The 16956-nt window shown below is 40.7% G+C and overlaps 2 protein-coding genes across 7 annotated transcripts in view; both read left to right on the forward strand.

The window, feature by feature from the left end:
- Positions 1-13730, forward strand: part of FGD6 (FYVE, RhoGEF and PH domain containing 6) — a 74669-nt gene extending 60939 nt beyond the window's left edge. For 2 of the 3 annotated variants that reach the window (XM_054207433.1, XM_054207447.1), the window contains 7 exons: positions 970-1072; positions 1591-1737; positions 2582-2684; positions 4673-4800; positions 5537-5665; positions 8068-8216; positions 10521-13730. In XM_054207433.1, the coding sequence (XP_054063408.1) occupies positions 970-1072; positions 1591-1737; positions 2582-2684; positions 4673-4800; positions 5537-5665; positions 8068-8216; positions 10521-10557 (796 nt within the window). In that variant the 3' untranslated portion in view covers positions 10558-13730. The remainder of the gene's footprint in view (positions 1-969; positions 1073-1590; positions 1738-2581; positions 2685-4672; positions 4801-5536; positions 5666-8067; positions 8217-10520) is intronic. The other variant, XR_008467210.1, reaches the window with a different exon arrangement.
- A 2687-nt stretch (positions 13731-16417) lies between these two features.
- Positions 16418-16956, forward strand: part of NR2C1 (nuclear receptor subfamily 2 group C member 1) — a 51990-nt gene continuing 51451 nt past the window's right edge. For 2 of the 4 annotated variants that reach the window (XM_054200376.1, XM_054200394.1), the window contains exon 1: positions 16418-16538. The gene's annotated coding sequence lies outside the window, so the exon portion shown is untranslated. The remainder of the gene's footprint in view (positions 16539-16956) is intronic. The other 2 variants (XM_054200359.1, XM_054200384.1) reach the window with 2 other exon arrangements.

Here is a 16956-nt window from a genome sequence, read left to right on the forward strand (position 1 = left end):
AATACAGATTTCTTTCCCAGTCCAGCTCACGGCACTTACAGCCCACTGCGTAGCCGTGTGTGTTCTGGCACAAGGCAGAAAAGACCTAGTGGCTGAGAGGGAGCCTAGTAGGCTGCCCTTGGTGTCAGCAGCAGCGTGGATTTATATTAGATGAAAGTAGCGGTGAGCCCGTAGCCTCAGGAAGTGCTTTTGGCATTGCACGTAATCCAGCGTCGCTGCAGGCTCCTGCCGTGCCAGGCATTCCTTGTTCTCCCTGCCCCCGTGCCATGCCACTTCAGCCTAACGCTTTCCTTAGACTGGATGAGTGATCCACCAGCTCTGGGATAAAGAGATACGCAGTAAGCTCATCTGTTTATCTCTTTGGGTTAGCTTATCCAATGGAAAAAATTGGAAAACGAGAATTATTTCAAAGCAGCGCGACCTGGTAGGAGCCAACAGTCAGGAGGACAAGGCTGGGGAAGAGACAGGGTGTTTTTCTGACAGAAGGTCGGGGTTTCACAGGGTTGGGTATAACAAACTGCACCCTGAGAGAGAACAAAGTGGGGAAAAAAAGGCTTGCTGGAATTTCAGAGTCCTTCTCAAGAGGGAGGTCCCATGCCTTTGTTCTGGGAGCACCATTTACAGCAGTGTTACTCAAGCTATTCAAGGGTCTAGGGAGCAAGCGAAGAAATGACACCCTTCAATGCAAGCCTTGAAACAATCGCAGGGCATTTTGGAAGGAGGAAAGGGAGGGAGGGAGGGAATCCACTTTATAACAACAGACACAGAAATCTTTTTTAGTATTAATCAACACAAATGACTGACACCATGCAGGCAGTTAAAAAAATAATGCCAGTTTCACTAGGAACTGGAGACGGACTATAAAACTGAAATTGCAAGAGAGTTAAATCAATGGAATTCTAATCAACACTTGCTTCTTGTTTTAAATGTTGAAATAATAAATGGACTTTTTTTTTCCATTCTCAACAGTTCTGCTACAGAAAGAGATGAGTGGTTAGAAGCTATCTCCAAGTCAATTGAAGAATATACGAAAAAGAGAATCACATTTAATCCTAGCAAAAGTCTTGAAGAGGTATATCACACCATTATTGTGGGCTTGTTCCCTTTTTAAATATAAAGTTTCTTTGCAGTTGTTTAGAGAAACAAGAAGCGCTCCACAATGAATAATAAAACAGGGTGGTAAATGATAAGCGAACAGATCATAGAACAGAATCATATTTCATAATGTTATGTACTTCATAAATTTAAGATTATTTTCTTCAAAAAAACCCAAACCAGCTTTCTCGATTCTCTCGGTAATCTTGCAAACAGAAAGACAAAATGAAAAGATTTTAAAATATAGCAGCTATTGATAAAAATAGGCTGGTGAAGCTCGGTAGTCACACAGTCTGTTTGAACTAATTAAATGCAGCTCTGTCTTCAGGCTTGCATTATAATGGTCACTGAGGAAACAGTAGATAACATTTAAGACCATGGCAGTTTATCAGAGAAGGCTTTCCAATATGATTAGAGGTAGCCTATAATCACTGATAAATATTAATCTTATTTCTCGTCACTGAATGTAATGGACTTCTGCCTATATTCTCTCAGGCAGATCCAGAGAAACAGGAAGAAGACAGTCCGCTGGGATCAAAGGCTCCCATCTGGATCCCTGATACTAGAGCCACTATGTGTATGATCTGTACAAGTGAATTCACGTTGACGTGGAGAAGGCATCACTGCAGGGCATGCGGAAAGGTTGGGTGATTTTGTGACTACCTCTTCCGTTAGTCATTCAGGTTCCTTGTGTGACAAACACAGATGGAGCCTGATTGTACCACCCCATCTGTTTTAATGGAACACTGTACTATGACACAATTATCTGGATTAAAAACAACATGTTGGGTTGTTGGGGTTTTTTGGGTTTTTTTGAGTAAGGTGTGATGACAGACCAGTGTTCAACCTTTTAACCCTTTACATGTCTCTTATTTTGCATTTTGGAGTACTATTTATGGTTCTCTTCTGCTTCTACAATTATATAGTACAAACAAAGAATGTTAGCTGGAATGAGAAAAACATCTACCTCATGAATTTTTGTAAGATAATAATGATTTTGGTTTTAAGTTAGTACCAAAATTATTTTATAATTAACATTTACAAAAGGTATATCTAATAAACCTTTCTTTTTCTTGTTTTAATGAAGTGAGAATATAGAAATCAATCCACTTGAGACATCTGTGTTATGGAGAAATTGACAAGAGAGCAATGACTATTTTTAATTATTTCTTTAAAAGCTTACGATTTAAACAGTTCAGTAACACAATACACTTGTTCTGCTTTTCGTGGATTGTTAATGTTGACTTATTGACTTGTGTATTCAGTGATTTTTTTCTATTTAAATTTTTGTCATTTAGAGGAGGAAAGAGCAGCATGTTGAACATAAGGACATAAGGAAAAGCCAAGGCCTTAAACCATTTTCAATCTAAAACAGTGCCTATTTCAGGTTCTGTTATGGGCTTAACAGTACTGAAGTGAACATCTTTGAGCATTTGGTGACTTACAGGTGCACATCGTGTACAATAATGCTTTTATCTGTTTCCAGATTGTCTGTCAGGCTTGTTCATCAAATAAACATGGTTTAGACTATATGAAAAACCAGCCAGCAAGAGTATGTGATCATTGCTTCAGGGAGCTACAGAAACAAGGTAAAGAAAATCTGCACAAACTATCTGTCTTACTTTCGTGGCCCTTATTTAACATGGTATGCCTGTGCCTCATCTTTACTGCTGGGTTCAAGTGCCTAACTCTGCTAGTGCTTGAAGAGCGATAGGCATCTGAGGTTGTAAGAACCCAAACAAGTCTCTGCGGAGTAAGCTAGGAAGTGAATTTGCAATACATTGGCTTTTCCTTCCAGAAACATGCGTGCACTTCCCTACGATAATGACATGTAGCTTATGCTGCTCTCTTTTTGAGATAAGTAGTGTTACGTTGCTTTTCATGCGTCACAGGGTACAAGCATACATTAAAGTCCTTGCAGCTTATCGTGACCTCCCAGTGGGTTCACGTGTATTTTTACTCTCTGTAACTTGTATGCCTGTAAACTTCGTTTTTGTCCGCTAAGCTGCCGAGATAGCTGAAGTTCTGGGGCTCTATAAATACGTAGGCCTTCCTCTTACCGAAGCTGAATCTCTTCAGCCTCAAGCCTTGGCTCATCTGGAATTCATGAAGTTGGCATATCTGCACCTTATTTCTGAGGGCAAACTCCTAACCATTGCCTACTGCACGCTGTCAACATGGATTTCAAAGTGAAACACCACAGCTAGAGCTATTTTCATTGAAACGCTTCGGAGAATGTGGTACTACTGATGCCTGCTGGCAAGCAAGGATTAGATAGCCTAGTGGTAATAACATTTGCTTAGAGAGAAGGTCCAGGGTCAGTTTCCTTCTCATCCTGAGAGAACTCAAACCCGTCTCTTTGAAGGAGCTTTATATCATTACGCAGAAACAAAAGTAAAATCAGTGGAGGCACCTCCCAGTGAGATGGGAATCCAGTCCCATCTCACAAGACTTGCTCTGAATTTGGACTAGAGTCCAAAGACTCTAGTATAAAATACACAAACGAGCCCTAAGCAGGGACTGAATCTGTTTGCTGCCCTTCCCTCTGGCAGAGGCGCCAGTTTGACGCAAGCTCTCTAAGGTATCAGGAAGTCTGTGGTGCCCCGGTGAAATAATCAAGCTATGGCTTCCAGCATGCTGGGGGTGACGTTTGTCATGGGGAAGTGGAAAGCGGCCTTGACAGCCCTTGAAGTGGCGGAGGGAACCTGCAATGCTGGAGGAAGCGGATTGTCTGGACCACCTGCAGGCCTCTGCCTTGGGCACTAGAGGCTGCTGCGCTGCAGGCAATTGCGAGCGCTTTTAGCTGGGAAAAGAGCTGCAGAGCGGGCACGGTACAGCTGGCAATCCAGTTACACTCCTCCTCTGCTCATTACTTCAGAGCCCCATTATGTTCAGGGACAACTCTAGAAGTAGCCTTAATGAAGCTACTCATTCCAGGCTGGGCTGTAAAACAGTGGTGGGTGTTGCTAGAAAATCGGGTTTTAAAGGAGTGAAGTGTTGGAGAAGTCTTCCAAGAGAGATGAAGGAACTGCCTGTGGCAGTGGAAAAAGACAGCACGTTCTCTGGAGATGGGAATCTCCAGAAGTGTGTGTGTGATAGCATGAGGCTGAAGAGGAGCCCTGCAGCATCCATACTGGAAAGAAGCTGAGAAGGTAACAGATGTAGAGAATTGAAGGACTGAGAGTTGGGGACCAGAGGTAAAGTACAGACTGAACTGCAGAGGACAGGTCTAAAAATTTGGTGTGGTTTTTAAGACTAAATTTTCACCCTGCTTATGGGCAAAGGTAGTTCAACATCAAGAAAACATACTTTGAAAACAAACAAAACCAATCCATTTAGTTTTGAATTTGTGGGTTTTTTAGTCTGATTGTGATTTGGAGGATTCTAACTCATGGTGCTGCTGATAATACTGAAAAGTTAATTCAATACAGAATTTAATGTCATTAGGTGTTATTGTTGAAACACTGTAAGCAGAATAAAAATGTCATCTGTTTTTAAGAAAAAAAAGTCCAAGAATCATTGCCTGTGTTTAGTCATCTATGACATGAACATGATATGTTCATCCTATGCATTTTAGATAATCAGTGCACTCCTAAGACCGGATCCCCAGTCAACCATAAATCTCCATCAAGTGCCTTGTCTACAGTATTACACAGTATTCCCTCTGGAAGAAAGCAGAAAAAAATTCCTGCAGCCCTCAAAGAAGTAAGTGCTTTATGGGTCAAAAGTAATACCTCGTTGGTATTCTATCATCAATATTAATAGTGAAAAAAATAATTCCATATTTTAGCCATCTTCTCTAGAATCAAAAGTCGAAATTCACCTGTAACAGTAGGTTGGGCCTTAGTTTTATATAGGCAGGGACCTGAACTATGAAGCAGTGTATAAACTGCATAAACACCTGTAAGACTGTGATTCAGAAAGATAGTTAGAATTGTAATTTCTTTCTTGCCTCCCAGTGTTTCAAGGAACTGTGATTTACCGCTACACCAACAGCCAGTGAGAAGGCTCCTACTCCAACTCAGCCCTTGGCTTGTGATTAGGAAAGGTAGAGCTAAACTCTGCCTACCTACTCTGGAGGTCTTGGGAATGGGAGGAAGTAATTTTTCTTCTTATATAGGAATGCGTGTTCTCCAGCTGTACATGGTCTTCAGTGTTTCAGCCCTCTCTTGTCTTGTTGCACCCAATTTAAGTTCCAACCCTTAGCGTCTGCAGAAACTTCTCCTCCAGACCAGTTAGATGGTGGCAGACAAAATCGTTTTTCTTTCAGCCATCTGAGTTACTTAACAACATTAACTTGAGATCTGGGAAGAATTTGAGCCTTTGACAGGACAGGGCTCTGGAGATCTGTTTTAAAAAAGCTGTAAACTTCTGTAAAACATCTGTAAAAACCTGGACAGATGCATAACTCTTGGGTGTTGGGTTTTTTTTTTCACTTCAGGTTTCAGCAAATACAGAAGACTCTACAATGAGTGGCTACCTACACAGATCTAAGGGCAGTAAGAAACCATGGAAACACCTATGGTTTGTTATAAAAAATAAGGTGCTATACACATATGCTGCTAGTGAGGTAAGAGCCTACATATTAGAAATCAAATATCCAATGATAATGCTGTATTTGTAATAAAATTGTTTATTTTTATGATCTAGAAACAAGCTATAAAATTAGATCACCTTACAGTAATGGATCTGATTGCGATGTAGTATTTTGAAAAGGCCCAGTGAGCTTGGTACCATAACACGCTGGTACAGCTATGCTGTTTCTGATTCCAGACCTAGCTTTGAGTATCTCTGCACTGCACACCATTGCACAGTTGTAGGTATGTTCTGAGTCAGTTGAATACATGGGGGTCTCTTTAGCTGCATCACACTGGACTAGTGGCAAAGCCAACATTATAAAAGCATCTCGAAGTGTTTTGTTCTGCAGTTCCATAAGGTATTTTGAATGCTTGGAAAATGAGCAAACTAAATCTCTTGACTCCTCCTCATACTGTCGTCTTCAGCCTGGAGTTATTATTTAATATATAGTGCTGCAGTAGAAAACAAGAAATGCATCTTGTCTAACAGCATTTGCTTTTTTTATTTAGAATGTGTAGTCCTACTGTCACGTGGAATAATCTCTAACTGATATATATATATATATATAAGCTTTGCACACCCCAGCGTGTGCTGAGGATGTAGTTTTATTGCATCTTATAATATTTTGCAACATACATGGATGTATTGTAGCACTGGTTTTTGCTTGGTTTTGCTTTTTTTTAATTATATGTTATAGTTTGCTAATAGCTTTCAAGAGTCAAATATCCAAAGCATCTGTTTAAGGATATTGCTATCCCTCACTTTCTTTCAAAATGTAAGGCTCAACCTATCCTGACCATGTAAAGAATTACCCTTCTTCACCCCCACACCACCCCCACTCTAGTTATTTCCTGGTTTGTGCTCAGATTTGTTCCTGGGTTGTTCCTGCTGTAGTGCCAACCTTTATTTTAGCACTTCTGAATTATCTCCAGAACCTGTGATGTTATTTCCACTGCAGCATTGGCAACAGTAAAAAAAAAAAAATCTTAAATAATTATGTGCAAAACAATTACTTTTGCAAAGAGTTGAAAAATATTTTAGAGCATTGTGTCTCTTCTGGCGGTTGCAAAGGAGACTTTGGCAACTGTAAAGAAAGGCATATTAGTCTGTGACAGTCACCTTAAATTTTCATTTGCTTGGCTTCCTCTGAGATATCAGCCTTCCAGAGTAGCTTCAGTTTGCACTCGCATTCACAAAATTAACTTTTTCCTATTTTCTTTAAACTGAAGAATATCCGTCCTTATTTTTCAGCTTGATGAGCCATTGCAGCAGACATTGGGTAGAGATTCTCAAGGGAAGGTCCAGTGTTGTCTTAGCCAGGAAACCCCACTTAAGCTACGTATATTAGTTCCAAGTGATATAAAGATTAGTGGTGAAAAGACCATTTATTGGTGGTACAAAGACCTAAGATAGTAAAACAGATTGCTAAGTCTCATTTGACTGTTTTCCAATATCAAGAAATGCTGCTTTCACAGATACTCTTGTTTCAATGTAGAGGCAATTACCAGAATCTTCACCTGATGTGTCAGTGTTTATGTACTTTTATTTCTTCTGTCCAGAAGCATTGCAGGATCCTGCCTAGTTACAAAACACTGCTTTGGAATTTGCACAGGATGAAAAATATTCCCCCCCCCCCCTTCCAAAAATGCTGTGCATTGTATTTATTAATTAAAAGACAATAGTATAAAAAGAAAGGCAGTAATTGAGATGAATGAAGAAGGGAAAAAGTTGCCCTTTTAGCCAGGTTTTGAAATTAAATTAAGAGAAGGTAAAAAAAGTACAGCATCTCTTGCTACCCTTTCCTCGCCAACCACTTGTGAATGCTCAGCAACATTTTTTTCCCCTATCCTGTTAATTTTCAGCAACAGAAAGCAAAATAAATTCATCCATCAAAAAAAAAAGCATTTGGAGTGCGACTCCAGTGCTTGAGAACATAGGTTACATCCACAGCTCCTCCTTGTAGCATACTCAGTGCAGTTTATAGCATCCCATATCACTTTTAAGACGTGAAAACTCACTACTGAGGTTATTGGAGAGAGCACTGGGCTAGGTGGACCTTTAGTCTGCTGCCAGGTGGTAGTCAATCTTTTGATACAAGAGTCCTTACCAGGCAGAACAACGAGATTATACAGTGAAAGACAAGGTAGATGTTATCAGGGAAATAAAAAGAGGAACAGCAATGTTGAAGTTTACGAGGTTTTGTTATTTCCTGTCCTCTGATTCATGCATGGAGAGTATAAAAAGCGGCATTTTGTGCATGACTGTTTGTAATAACTTGTTTGATGTATAATCTGTTGCAATGGTATGGTGCATGAGTAAAGTCTAAATGCATTCCTTAGTGTGACTTACAAGCTCTAACTTTGTCTTGTTCGCTTTTTTCCCCCCGTAAAATAGGATGTGGCAGCATTGGAGAGCCAGCCTTTACTTGGATTCACAGTCAGTGAAGTAAAAGATGAAAACTCAGAGTCTAGAGTGTTCCATTTACTGCACAAAAACACTTTATTTTACATATTCAAAGCAGATGATCCCCATTCAGCTCAAAAGTAAGAAACTATTTGAATTTGAATTTATGTTACGTTTTTCTAGAAAATGTTCCAGAACTCATGAATGTTAATATTCACAGATTAGGCATATGAACAAAAGATGCATATTATATATGTAAATAAAACTTAAATTAATTCAACACAAGGTCCTGGTTTCATTAGGACTTCTGAAATGCTTTAAATGAAGCAGCAGACTGTCCTCTGCGAAAGAATGAAAGTAGGAGACTGGAAAAGTCCAAGATAAAGTAAGAAATCATTCTTTTTCCTAGCCCATTCCTCTATCCCCGATCTGTTCATGTGAAAATTGAATGTTACCTTTGGAGAAATCCAGAAAATGTGTTTTAAGAGTTAACTACTGATAGTTGTGTTCCTTTTTTTATCTCCAGATGTAAATTGTAGTTATTTTTAATGGATATATGGCAGTAAAAATAAAGCGAAACCTAAAAAGTGAGGGACAGAAGTTTGAAGTGTGTGTGTGCAGATGTGCCTGAGCACGTCGGCACGCTTAGTATGTTCAGACCAAAAGCTTGAATTCAAAGAACACTCAAACAAGCCGTTTCATTTCAAGTCCTGCTCATGTGTCTGAGTTTGGAGTCATATTTATCGATTTATGTATTGTGTGCATTTTATATAAAATAACCTAGAAAGCTTGGTCATTAATCGGTAGAAAACATTTGCGCTGTGAATCATGGAGTAAACTAGAAATGAGCATGGACTCAATACTTTTAAGTTACCTTAACCTATACACCTAGCTTATCTGACTGGTTTCACTGCAGTTTTCCCAAGTGAATTTTACATTAATAAAATAGATTTCATGTGCTAACTAGTCCATTACTAATACTTAAGCATTCAAATGGCTGCAGGTATAGTTTTGTGCAAATAGGGATATTCTCAAATACAAAGTACCCAGAGCTACTGAAAATTTTGAACATATGAGAACGTGCTTAGTGACATTTCTCTCATTTCTCTACACACAACATCTGGAAGTCTTTATTTGATTTTTGGGCGTATTTTGTCTTGCAGATGCACACAAATGTTTCCTTGTTAATTAAGATAGTACTCTCTTGTTTCCACTGTGTCCTCATTTGTACTATATAAAACAAAACTAAAAAAATCCAAGGAATTCAATAGATTTGTTTTCCTATTCAGACAATGGCTTTTGTCATCAGTAGGAAAACTTGAAATTAGACATACTCTAGTTTACTGAGGCTAGGAATAACATTAAGTACCTTAAATGGCAAACTTTCTCCAAGTATTTAATATCCTTAGGAGGTTTATGCTGAACCTCCAGAATAAATGCTCTTTGATAGCATTAAAAGAAAAAACAAAGAACATGTTGTTGGCCTGTTTTCCTGAGTGGACACTGTGTTTTCCTGTTAGGGCCAAATAAATAATTGATGTAGTTGTGTAAGTACAGTAGTAAATTTTAACAGATGTTTACTTTTTTGATGAGCTTCAAAATCGTCAGTCCAGTACTATGTTCAGTGCTTCAGCTGTTTATGAATTTGTTGTATTTGTATTCCATTTTAGTTATTTTTAATGAATGGCGGTGGAAAACACAGTGAGCCCTATAAAAGTAAGGGATGGAAGTTTGAGTTGCGTGTGCAGACAGGCACAAGCCCTTAAACATGCTGAATATGTTCATACCAAAAGCTTGAATTAAAAGAACATGCACACAGTTACCAAATGAAACACTATGGGCAAGGAAGAGCCAACATCTGTGACTAACGTTTAGATACCCTGTGAACGCTAAGACAGGTTGGAATTTCCATGATAAAGATAATTTTACAGTCTTTGTCCCATACAGTTCTTGCAAGACTTTCACTCAGGAAAAAAAAATTCATTAGCATGTGGGCCCCTTAACTTCAAATGCACAGAGTTTAACCCTCGTTTGGAAGACAATTATTCCATTTTTTACTGCATTTGTCAGTGTAGCATTGGAGTGCTTCAGAAACATTAATTTTTGCAGCATGCTTGAGAAGGTGAGGACGCTTATCCTAATCAAGGAGAAACAGAAACCCACAGCTATAGGGGGTAAAAGTATCTGAATATTAACTTTGAATTTCCAGTTTTGAGACACCTTGGATCAACTGTTTGGGACTTCCCCCCCCACCACCACTTTACACACACTTGTATTTTCACAGATAAAATATGGAGGGTATCTGTTAATACGTGATGCAGTAGTAGCACGTATTGTGTATGTGAAAACAGGGAAGTTCTGCCGTCATGCAAAGGCACCATTCCACAGCACTGTGGTTTATACCTTTACCAGCAACTTCCTAACAGTGTTTAATTTTCTAATAGGTGGATAGAAGCTTTTCAAGAAGGCACCATATTATAGCAGTGTCAGCATCGTGTCGGCAAGTTTAAAGAATGCCCAAGGATGGTGGTAAAACAGAGCACAGAAGCTGTTCAAAGAAACGGAGTCCTGCCGTCTCAACCTACGCAAAATTGTATATTTGTCAGAATTAGGAGTTGGTGCATTTTTAGTATAAGGTAATATTTTTTTAAAGAATTGTGTGTATTTCTGTGTTGATACAAAATGTGTTATTTATTAAATTCCAATGTTTACTTTAATGGTCAAAATTATTTGTGAGGTCTGCAATGAGGTCGAAAGTGCCCATGTCTTCAGAATGGCAGGTGGTTGGTCAACATATTCCTAAAGTTTGTGCTTTTTTAAAAAAAAACAAAACAAAACAAAAAAAAAAACCAAAAAAAAACCCAACCAACAAACAAAAAAACCCAAATCTGTTGCAATTGTACAGTTCCTCGTGATTTGTGTATAGGTCCTGAGTTGCTGATGCTCACTTTGCAATTTAGCAAGAACAGATCAGAATAGGAATTTCAAAGGTTTTGGATCTTTGTTAGCTATGTAAACTCCTTTATGAGAAGTTGTATGGTATTGCTGCTCCTTTCCTTGAATGGCAGTTGAAATCTTGCATACCAGTCCATTAAAACAGGACAACAAATTCTGTATCACTGAAGCTATTGCAAAGTACAGTTCAATTATTAAAAAAGAGAAAAGGGAAAAATATTTTAAAACAGACTTTGCAATTACAGAGATGAGGCACTGGAGCATCTTCAGTACTACAAATGCCAAAGAGACTAAATAAGATATCTTCAAACAATTGCAGGATATGTTTTCTTTTATGTTTCCAGTAGTAATTTAAAGTAGAGTAAAAATTACATTCCTGATATACAGGGAAAAGATGAAATATCTTATTTGGTTCAAAACTTTGTGTCAAATTAGTTCTGTATGCAGTATGAAACACTGTATAAACTATTGTTCAAAGAACGTTAAACAAATATATGCACCCCCCTCTCCCAAAATTTTAAACTATTGTATATTTAAATATTATGTCTAAACTGGAATTGCCATACCAAGAAAACCCAGCATTTTTAGTGCAGGTGGCATTGAAATGTATACCATTCTTTGACATACCTTTTGTTTACACTGTGATTTGTTCTGTTTGACACTTTAAAACACAATTCAGTTTTAGGTGTTTAAGGTTTTTTTCTTTAAGAAAATTGTCGGTATACCTCATTAGGAAATACTTACTGATGATTCTGGTGCATTTATTCTATTTAACTTTTGAAAATTTTTTAACACTGTAATAGCATAAATGGAACTAGAACTATGAAAAACACCTGAAAGGAAGCCATTTTTATGTCAGATGCGATGCGTAGTCAGTCAACTTTACTGTATGAAACACTTCTCAGTAGTCCTCTGAATCAAGTTAGTTGTGGTAACAGAATTAAGAGCAATCCCCTTTTAATTAACAGTTTGAATGCATGTTAATAGCTATCCTATGGCCTCACAGAGGTAAGAGATGGTAGGGTAGTTAGTAGTCATCACAAAAAGGCCAAGAATGAAAGTGCAACCCAAAATTCTCTTACTCCCTCAAATATCTGAAGATCAGGTCTAAGATACTAACGTAGCTCTGAAGAAGCTTGATTTTCCAGAGCTTCTGTTAAGTTAGTAGCGGGCTTGGAAGACTAATGCTTAATATTAAGTATATAAGTAATTTCATTGACTTCAAGCATTTCAGTAGAGAACCCTTCTGAATCAGGGACTTAAGGCAGTAGATCTGGCTTCCCTCACGAGCACTAGAGATTTGACCAGATAGTGTTTGAAATTCAGTGGGAGTCTTAGCGAAGCCTTTATTCTCTTTTATGTTACTGCAAATGAGCTAAGTGAAAATTTTTCTCTTGTTATATATAAAGGGCTTTTACTTAAGTTTCAAAACCAGCTGCTGACTGAAGCCACGTAAGCTATTAGCATGTCTCTTCAGGGTAATTTCTGGCATGGCTTTTACTGTATCCAAAACACTGATACCAATGTAACATAGGTGTAACGTGGCTCTTCCAGTTGATATTATCAAAGGCAAGAGCTTCTTAATATTTTTTATAGGGACAGCACACCAACTAAGATGGAAAGCCATGAACTAGCAAATGAATCAGAAATTTGGCTAGGAGCAAGCTAATTTAATTTCAATTTATGGTTTGATATTGATCTCCCTGCTGCAAAATAGAGCAATAAAAGTCAAATAGATACTGAATAAGGTGCCCAAGTTCTGCCTCATATGTGGCATCTAACTACCTCTCAAGGATTTGGTGTAGAGTGAGAAAATAGTTTAAAGTGTTCTGTGAAAGTCAGAGGACTTCTTCCAGAAGCAGTTGATCAATCAAAAAATCTTTCTGCGGCAGAAATAGGTCGGAACAGAGCCTTAAAAACAATAGTACACATATTGCAGTTTAATTCTGTGTGAAATAAATTGTCTTTGTAAACATATTTGAATACTTCTTTTCCTCTCTCTCCAGCACTAGTGCTTGGTGTCCCTAAGAAGAACCCACCCCATAGGCATTTTCATAACATTTTCAGATGGTTGCTTTTCAAACTTACCCTGTTTCTCCAGTTCGCCTCCCGTTTTGATTCATTACCATCAATTTGATTCATTACCATTCACTTATTGATTTGACTAAATAGTAAAAAAAGAACACAAGTTTTTAAACACCTGGCTACCTCTTCTTGTAAGAATCTGTAGTTAATAAATAATTTAAGATTGGTTAGTAGAGCACGAGACAAACATTAGCATTGAGTATTAGTTCTAGCGTCTTTAATCTTGGAGAAATGAAACGTTCTAGGATCCTGAATTCTCTTTAACTTAAAACTATTTTTGTGCCCAAAGGACTTAAAACAGATGGATAGCTGAGCAGCTGTGGAACACATGTCACTAAATATTTTGTGTGTGATCAAACCCGATTACTCAGTTATGTGTATTACATCATAACGTAAAGAGGTGTTTGGAAAGACACATTCGAGGCATTTGTTTGCTGTAACTGCTGCCCCCTGTATTTACCATCCAAATAGGCTTTTATTTGGAGCAGTCCTATATTGTACTGTCAAAATGAAAAAATAGAATCTTTATTTTGTAAATGAAAACAATTTAAAGTTGTTGTAAATATTCCTGTGGATATGTACCATTTTTGTATAAATAAATTCACACTAGTTGAGTCTGCATTGTTTGGGTTTTTTTGGTTTTTTGTTTTAATATTTTCAGGGGTTTATGTATTATGTAATTCATGTATTCATTGATTTCTCAAACGGCAGAATTTGCTGCCATTATCCTGCATACATCAGTCTTGCATTAAAATTCCTACTATGTTTTGCCCTTATGAACAGAAAACGCCCTGAAAAGGTAAGCTGTGTGCACAGACTGACACTGCTGCTGCATCTGACCACCTGAAACATTAGTTTTAAGTGAATTGTCTTGCTCATGTCAGCCAAGACACTATGCACTCTCACCACCAAAACTGGTGTCTTTGCTACAAAAATTATTTCCATCTTCCTGCCCTCCTGTCTTTCCTTAGCTTCCTCTTGCTGTCTAGTTCTTAACTTTCTGTTCCCCCTTCCCCAGCCCCCAAAGTAAAAGGCCATGCTTCACAAGTTCATGACGTTCGTTTCCTATAAAGCCCTTCCACAACCAGGTGCAGATTCCTGTGGTGGAATGTGGCTTGCAGACAAAACGTGACAATCCAAAAAATTGCTTTTGAGCAAGTGTCACTTGTAGGACACCAAGCAGTGGGGTTTTATCTCCTGAAGCCACCTCCCAGGCCTTGGGCATGATGGCTCTTCTGAGCTTCATCAGCTCAGGAATGAACCAGGCTCCCTACACCAACGTGCTATAATGCAGTGTGATTTACAGGTCTGTGAGCAGAAACTGCAGCTACAGCAACAGCTGACTAGGATACATTAATCCATAGAGAAAGCAAGTCATTAATGCAATATTCTTGAACATTTATCAGTGGAGATAAGACAGTTCTTAGATACAGGATGAGAGGGCTACTTTCTCAGTCTCCTGGTGAACGGACATACCCATGGCAAAGAACACATCCTAAGAAACCATCATTCTAAAGAACATCTACGTGAAGGTCAAGTGAAGGGTGTTACATTAATAAATCCTTTTGCAAAATCCAGTTCTGCGGTATCTATTAAAGTATACCTGAATCACGGTTTCTGTTGGCATAAGTATTTTAGCAGGGCCTGTAAGGGAGAGATTTGTCTGTCAGGTTAGTTATGCTGCCTCCTTGTACTTCTCTGACAGATGTTTGAAAGCAGTTTTTTGATAACTTGCAGTAACAGCATAACCGGTTATGCTTCTCTGCCTGTTTTTGATAGGGATGTGTCTCTTGTAATCCCGGCTGACACAGCTACGTGGACGTGCCTTTGTAATACAGATCAAGTATGAATTGGGTCACACTTGCTAAGAAAAAAAAAATCAAAACATGTTTTATTGGTTACAGTGACATTTCTGCTCTATTGAGGATATCAGAATACTTGTCTGAAATAAGCTTTGGTGCAAATTCCTTGGTATTTGTTAAATTAAACTGCAATAAGCTCCTTCATTTAGGAAGTGGATGGGCAGCTCAGGCTAGTTTGGGAAGTGACAAGTACTGTAAATTGAGAGTGCTGTAACATTTGACACTTTCAGGAAACGCTTAGCAAGTTAATTGCTCCTATTTAAAAAATTTTCATAAGGTTCATTTGCATTTGGCTTTTGGGAACGCCTTTGATCAAAAAGCAAAGTACGATGCTTGCAAGTAGTGACTGAACTAGTGATGTTGAGCTAGGGTAGCTAGATCCAAGTGCAGCTGTGGGACTGTGGGTGGGAAGAAAAGCAGTAAAGGAACTGGCAAGATAAGAGCGCGAATGATTTTATTAATGTTAACACATAAATTGCGTGTATTCTTTGGGGTTTTTTCATCTCCCAGCTTCTCAGATATTGATGCGTATGTCATCTGATTCAGTAGAAGTTGCATAAAATGGTCTAAACGTATTTCAGATAATTAAATTGTGCATATAACCCCCGTAGCCTACATGATCTTGGAAGTTCCTGACATCTCCAACCACACCTGTACAATCAAGGTCACTAAAATAATTAGCATAAACTAATCAGCTAATGCAACTTTGGGCCCAACAAATGTCGAGACACAGCCTGAACAGCAGTTAAGTCGTTATTTTGGCACTTTTCTGAAAATCCTACTCCAGCCGGGAGCATGCTCACTAGGGGCCAAGCTCCCCCTTGCCTTTACAAACCCTGTTCAGAGCAGTGTTGACATTTAACGAGGTAATTTGCTGCTGCCACACGAGCAGAGAAAGACAGCCCTTTACTTTCCAACGCCGCCGGCTGAACAACCGCAGTAACCGTGAGGCTAACCCACGGCAGGATAAGGCGGTTTATCTCTTCATCGTGTTGCGCGCTTCAAACCAAACCGGCACGTCTCGCCTGTGCATTCACCTCAGCGGGAAGGCCCCACCAACCTACCCAAGGCCAAAAGCGAAGGCTTTGCCCCTGTGGTGTCAAAAGCCGACACGTTCCACTTCCCTTGGCAGATGAGCCGCGGTGGGGATCTGGAGGCTCGAGCCCTCCCCTCGATGGGCGCGGCGACAACGACTCGGGCCTGTGAGGGAACCTCGCCTCAGCTGCCCCCTCCCGAGGAGCGCGTCCCTCAGGCACCGACCCACTGCCGCACCTCAGCTCCCGGTCGCCTACGCTCGGCGGCGCCAGCACAGCCAAAGGGCCACCCTTACCCGCCCCCGGGCGCTGTTAACGGCCGCCGGAAGGGCGGGGGAAGGGAGGCGGCCCCTCCCCGCACGGCTGCCGGGCGCGGGCGCAGGCGCAGCCGCCGCGGCGGGGCGGGGCGGGGCTGAGCTGAGCGGCGCCGAGGGGGTGGGGTCGCGAACTCTGACCTCCGGGAGCCGGAGCCGCCGCTGCCGCCGCCGACAAATAGACCCGCCGGAGAGGCTGCCGGGCCTGCCAGGTGAGCGACTCCCCTGGCGGCGGTAGTCTGGCGGTGGGGGCGGTGGCTGCGAGCTAACGGTGTGGGCCCACGCGGCTGCTGGCCCGCCGCCTCCGCTGAGCGTGGCGAGGCGCCGCCCGGCCCGGCCCGTTCCGGCCCGTCCCGCCTCAGGCCTCGGAGCGCCCCGCCGGCGGCCCCGCGCCCCCCGACCTTTCACCTACAGGAACCGCTTTCCGCCTCCCGCCGTCCCGCATCCGGGCGACGCCGGCTGCCGCTCCCTGCCGGGCTCTGGGGGAGAAGGAGCGGCGGGAGGCGGCAGTGGCAGCGGGCGATGCCACCCTCGTGCTGGGCGTCCGGCCTCCCCCCGCCCCGGCCCCGCCGCGCAGCCATTTTGTGCGGGGCGCTGCGGCCCCGCTGGCCGCGGTGGAGAGCGAGCACG

This window comes from Rissa tridactyla, chromosome 1 (genome assembly GCF_028500815.1).
Source record: "Rissa tridactyla isolate bRisTri1 chromosome 1, bRisTri1.patW.cur.20221130, whole genome shotgun sequence".
NCBI lineage: Eukaryota > Metazoa > Chordata > Aves > Charadriiformes > Laridae > Rissa > Rissa tridactyla.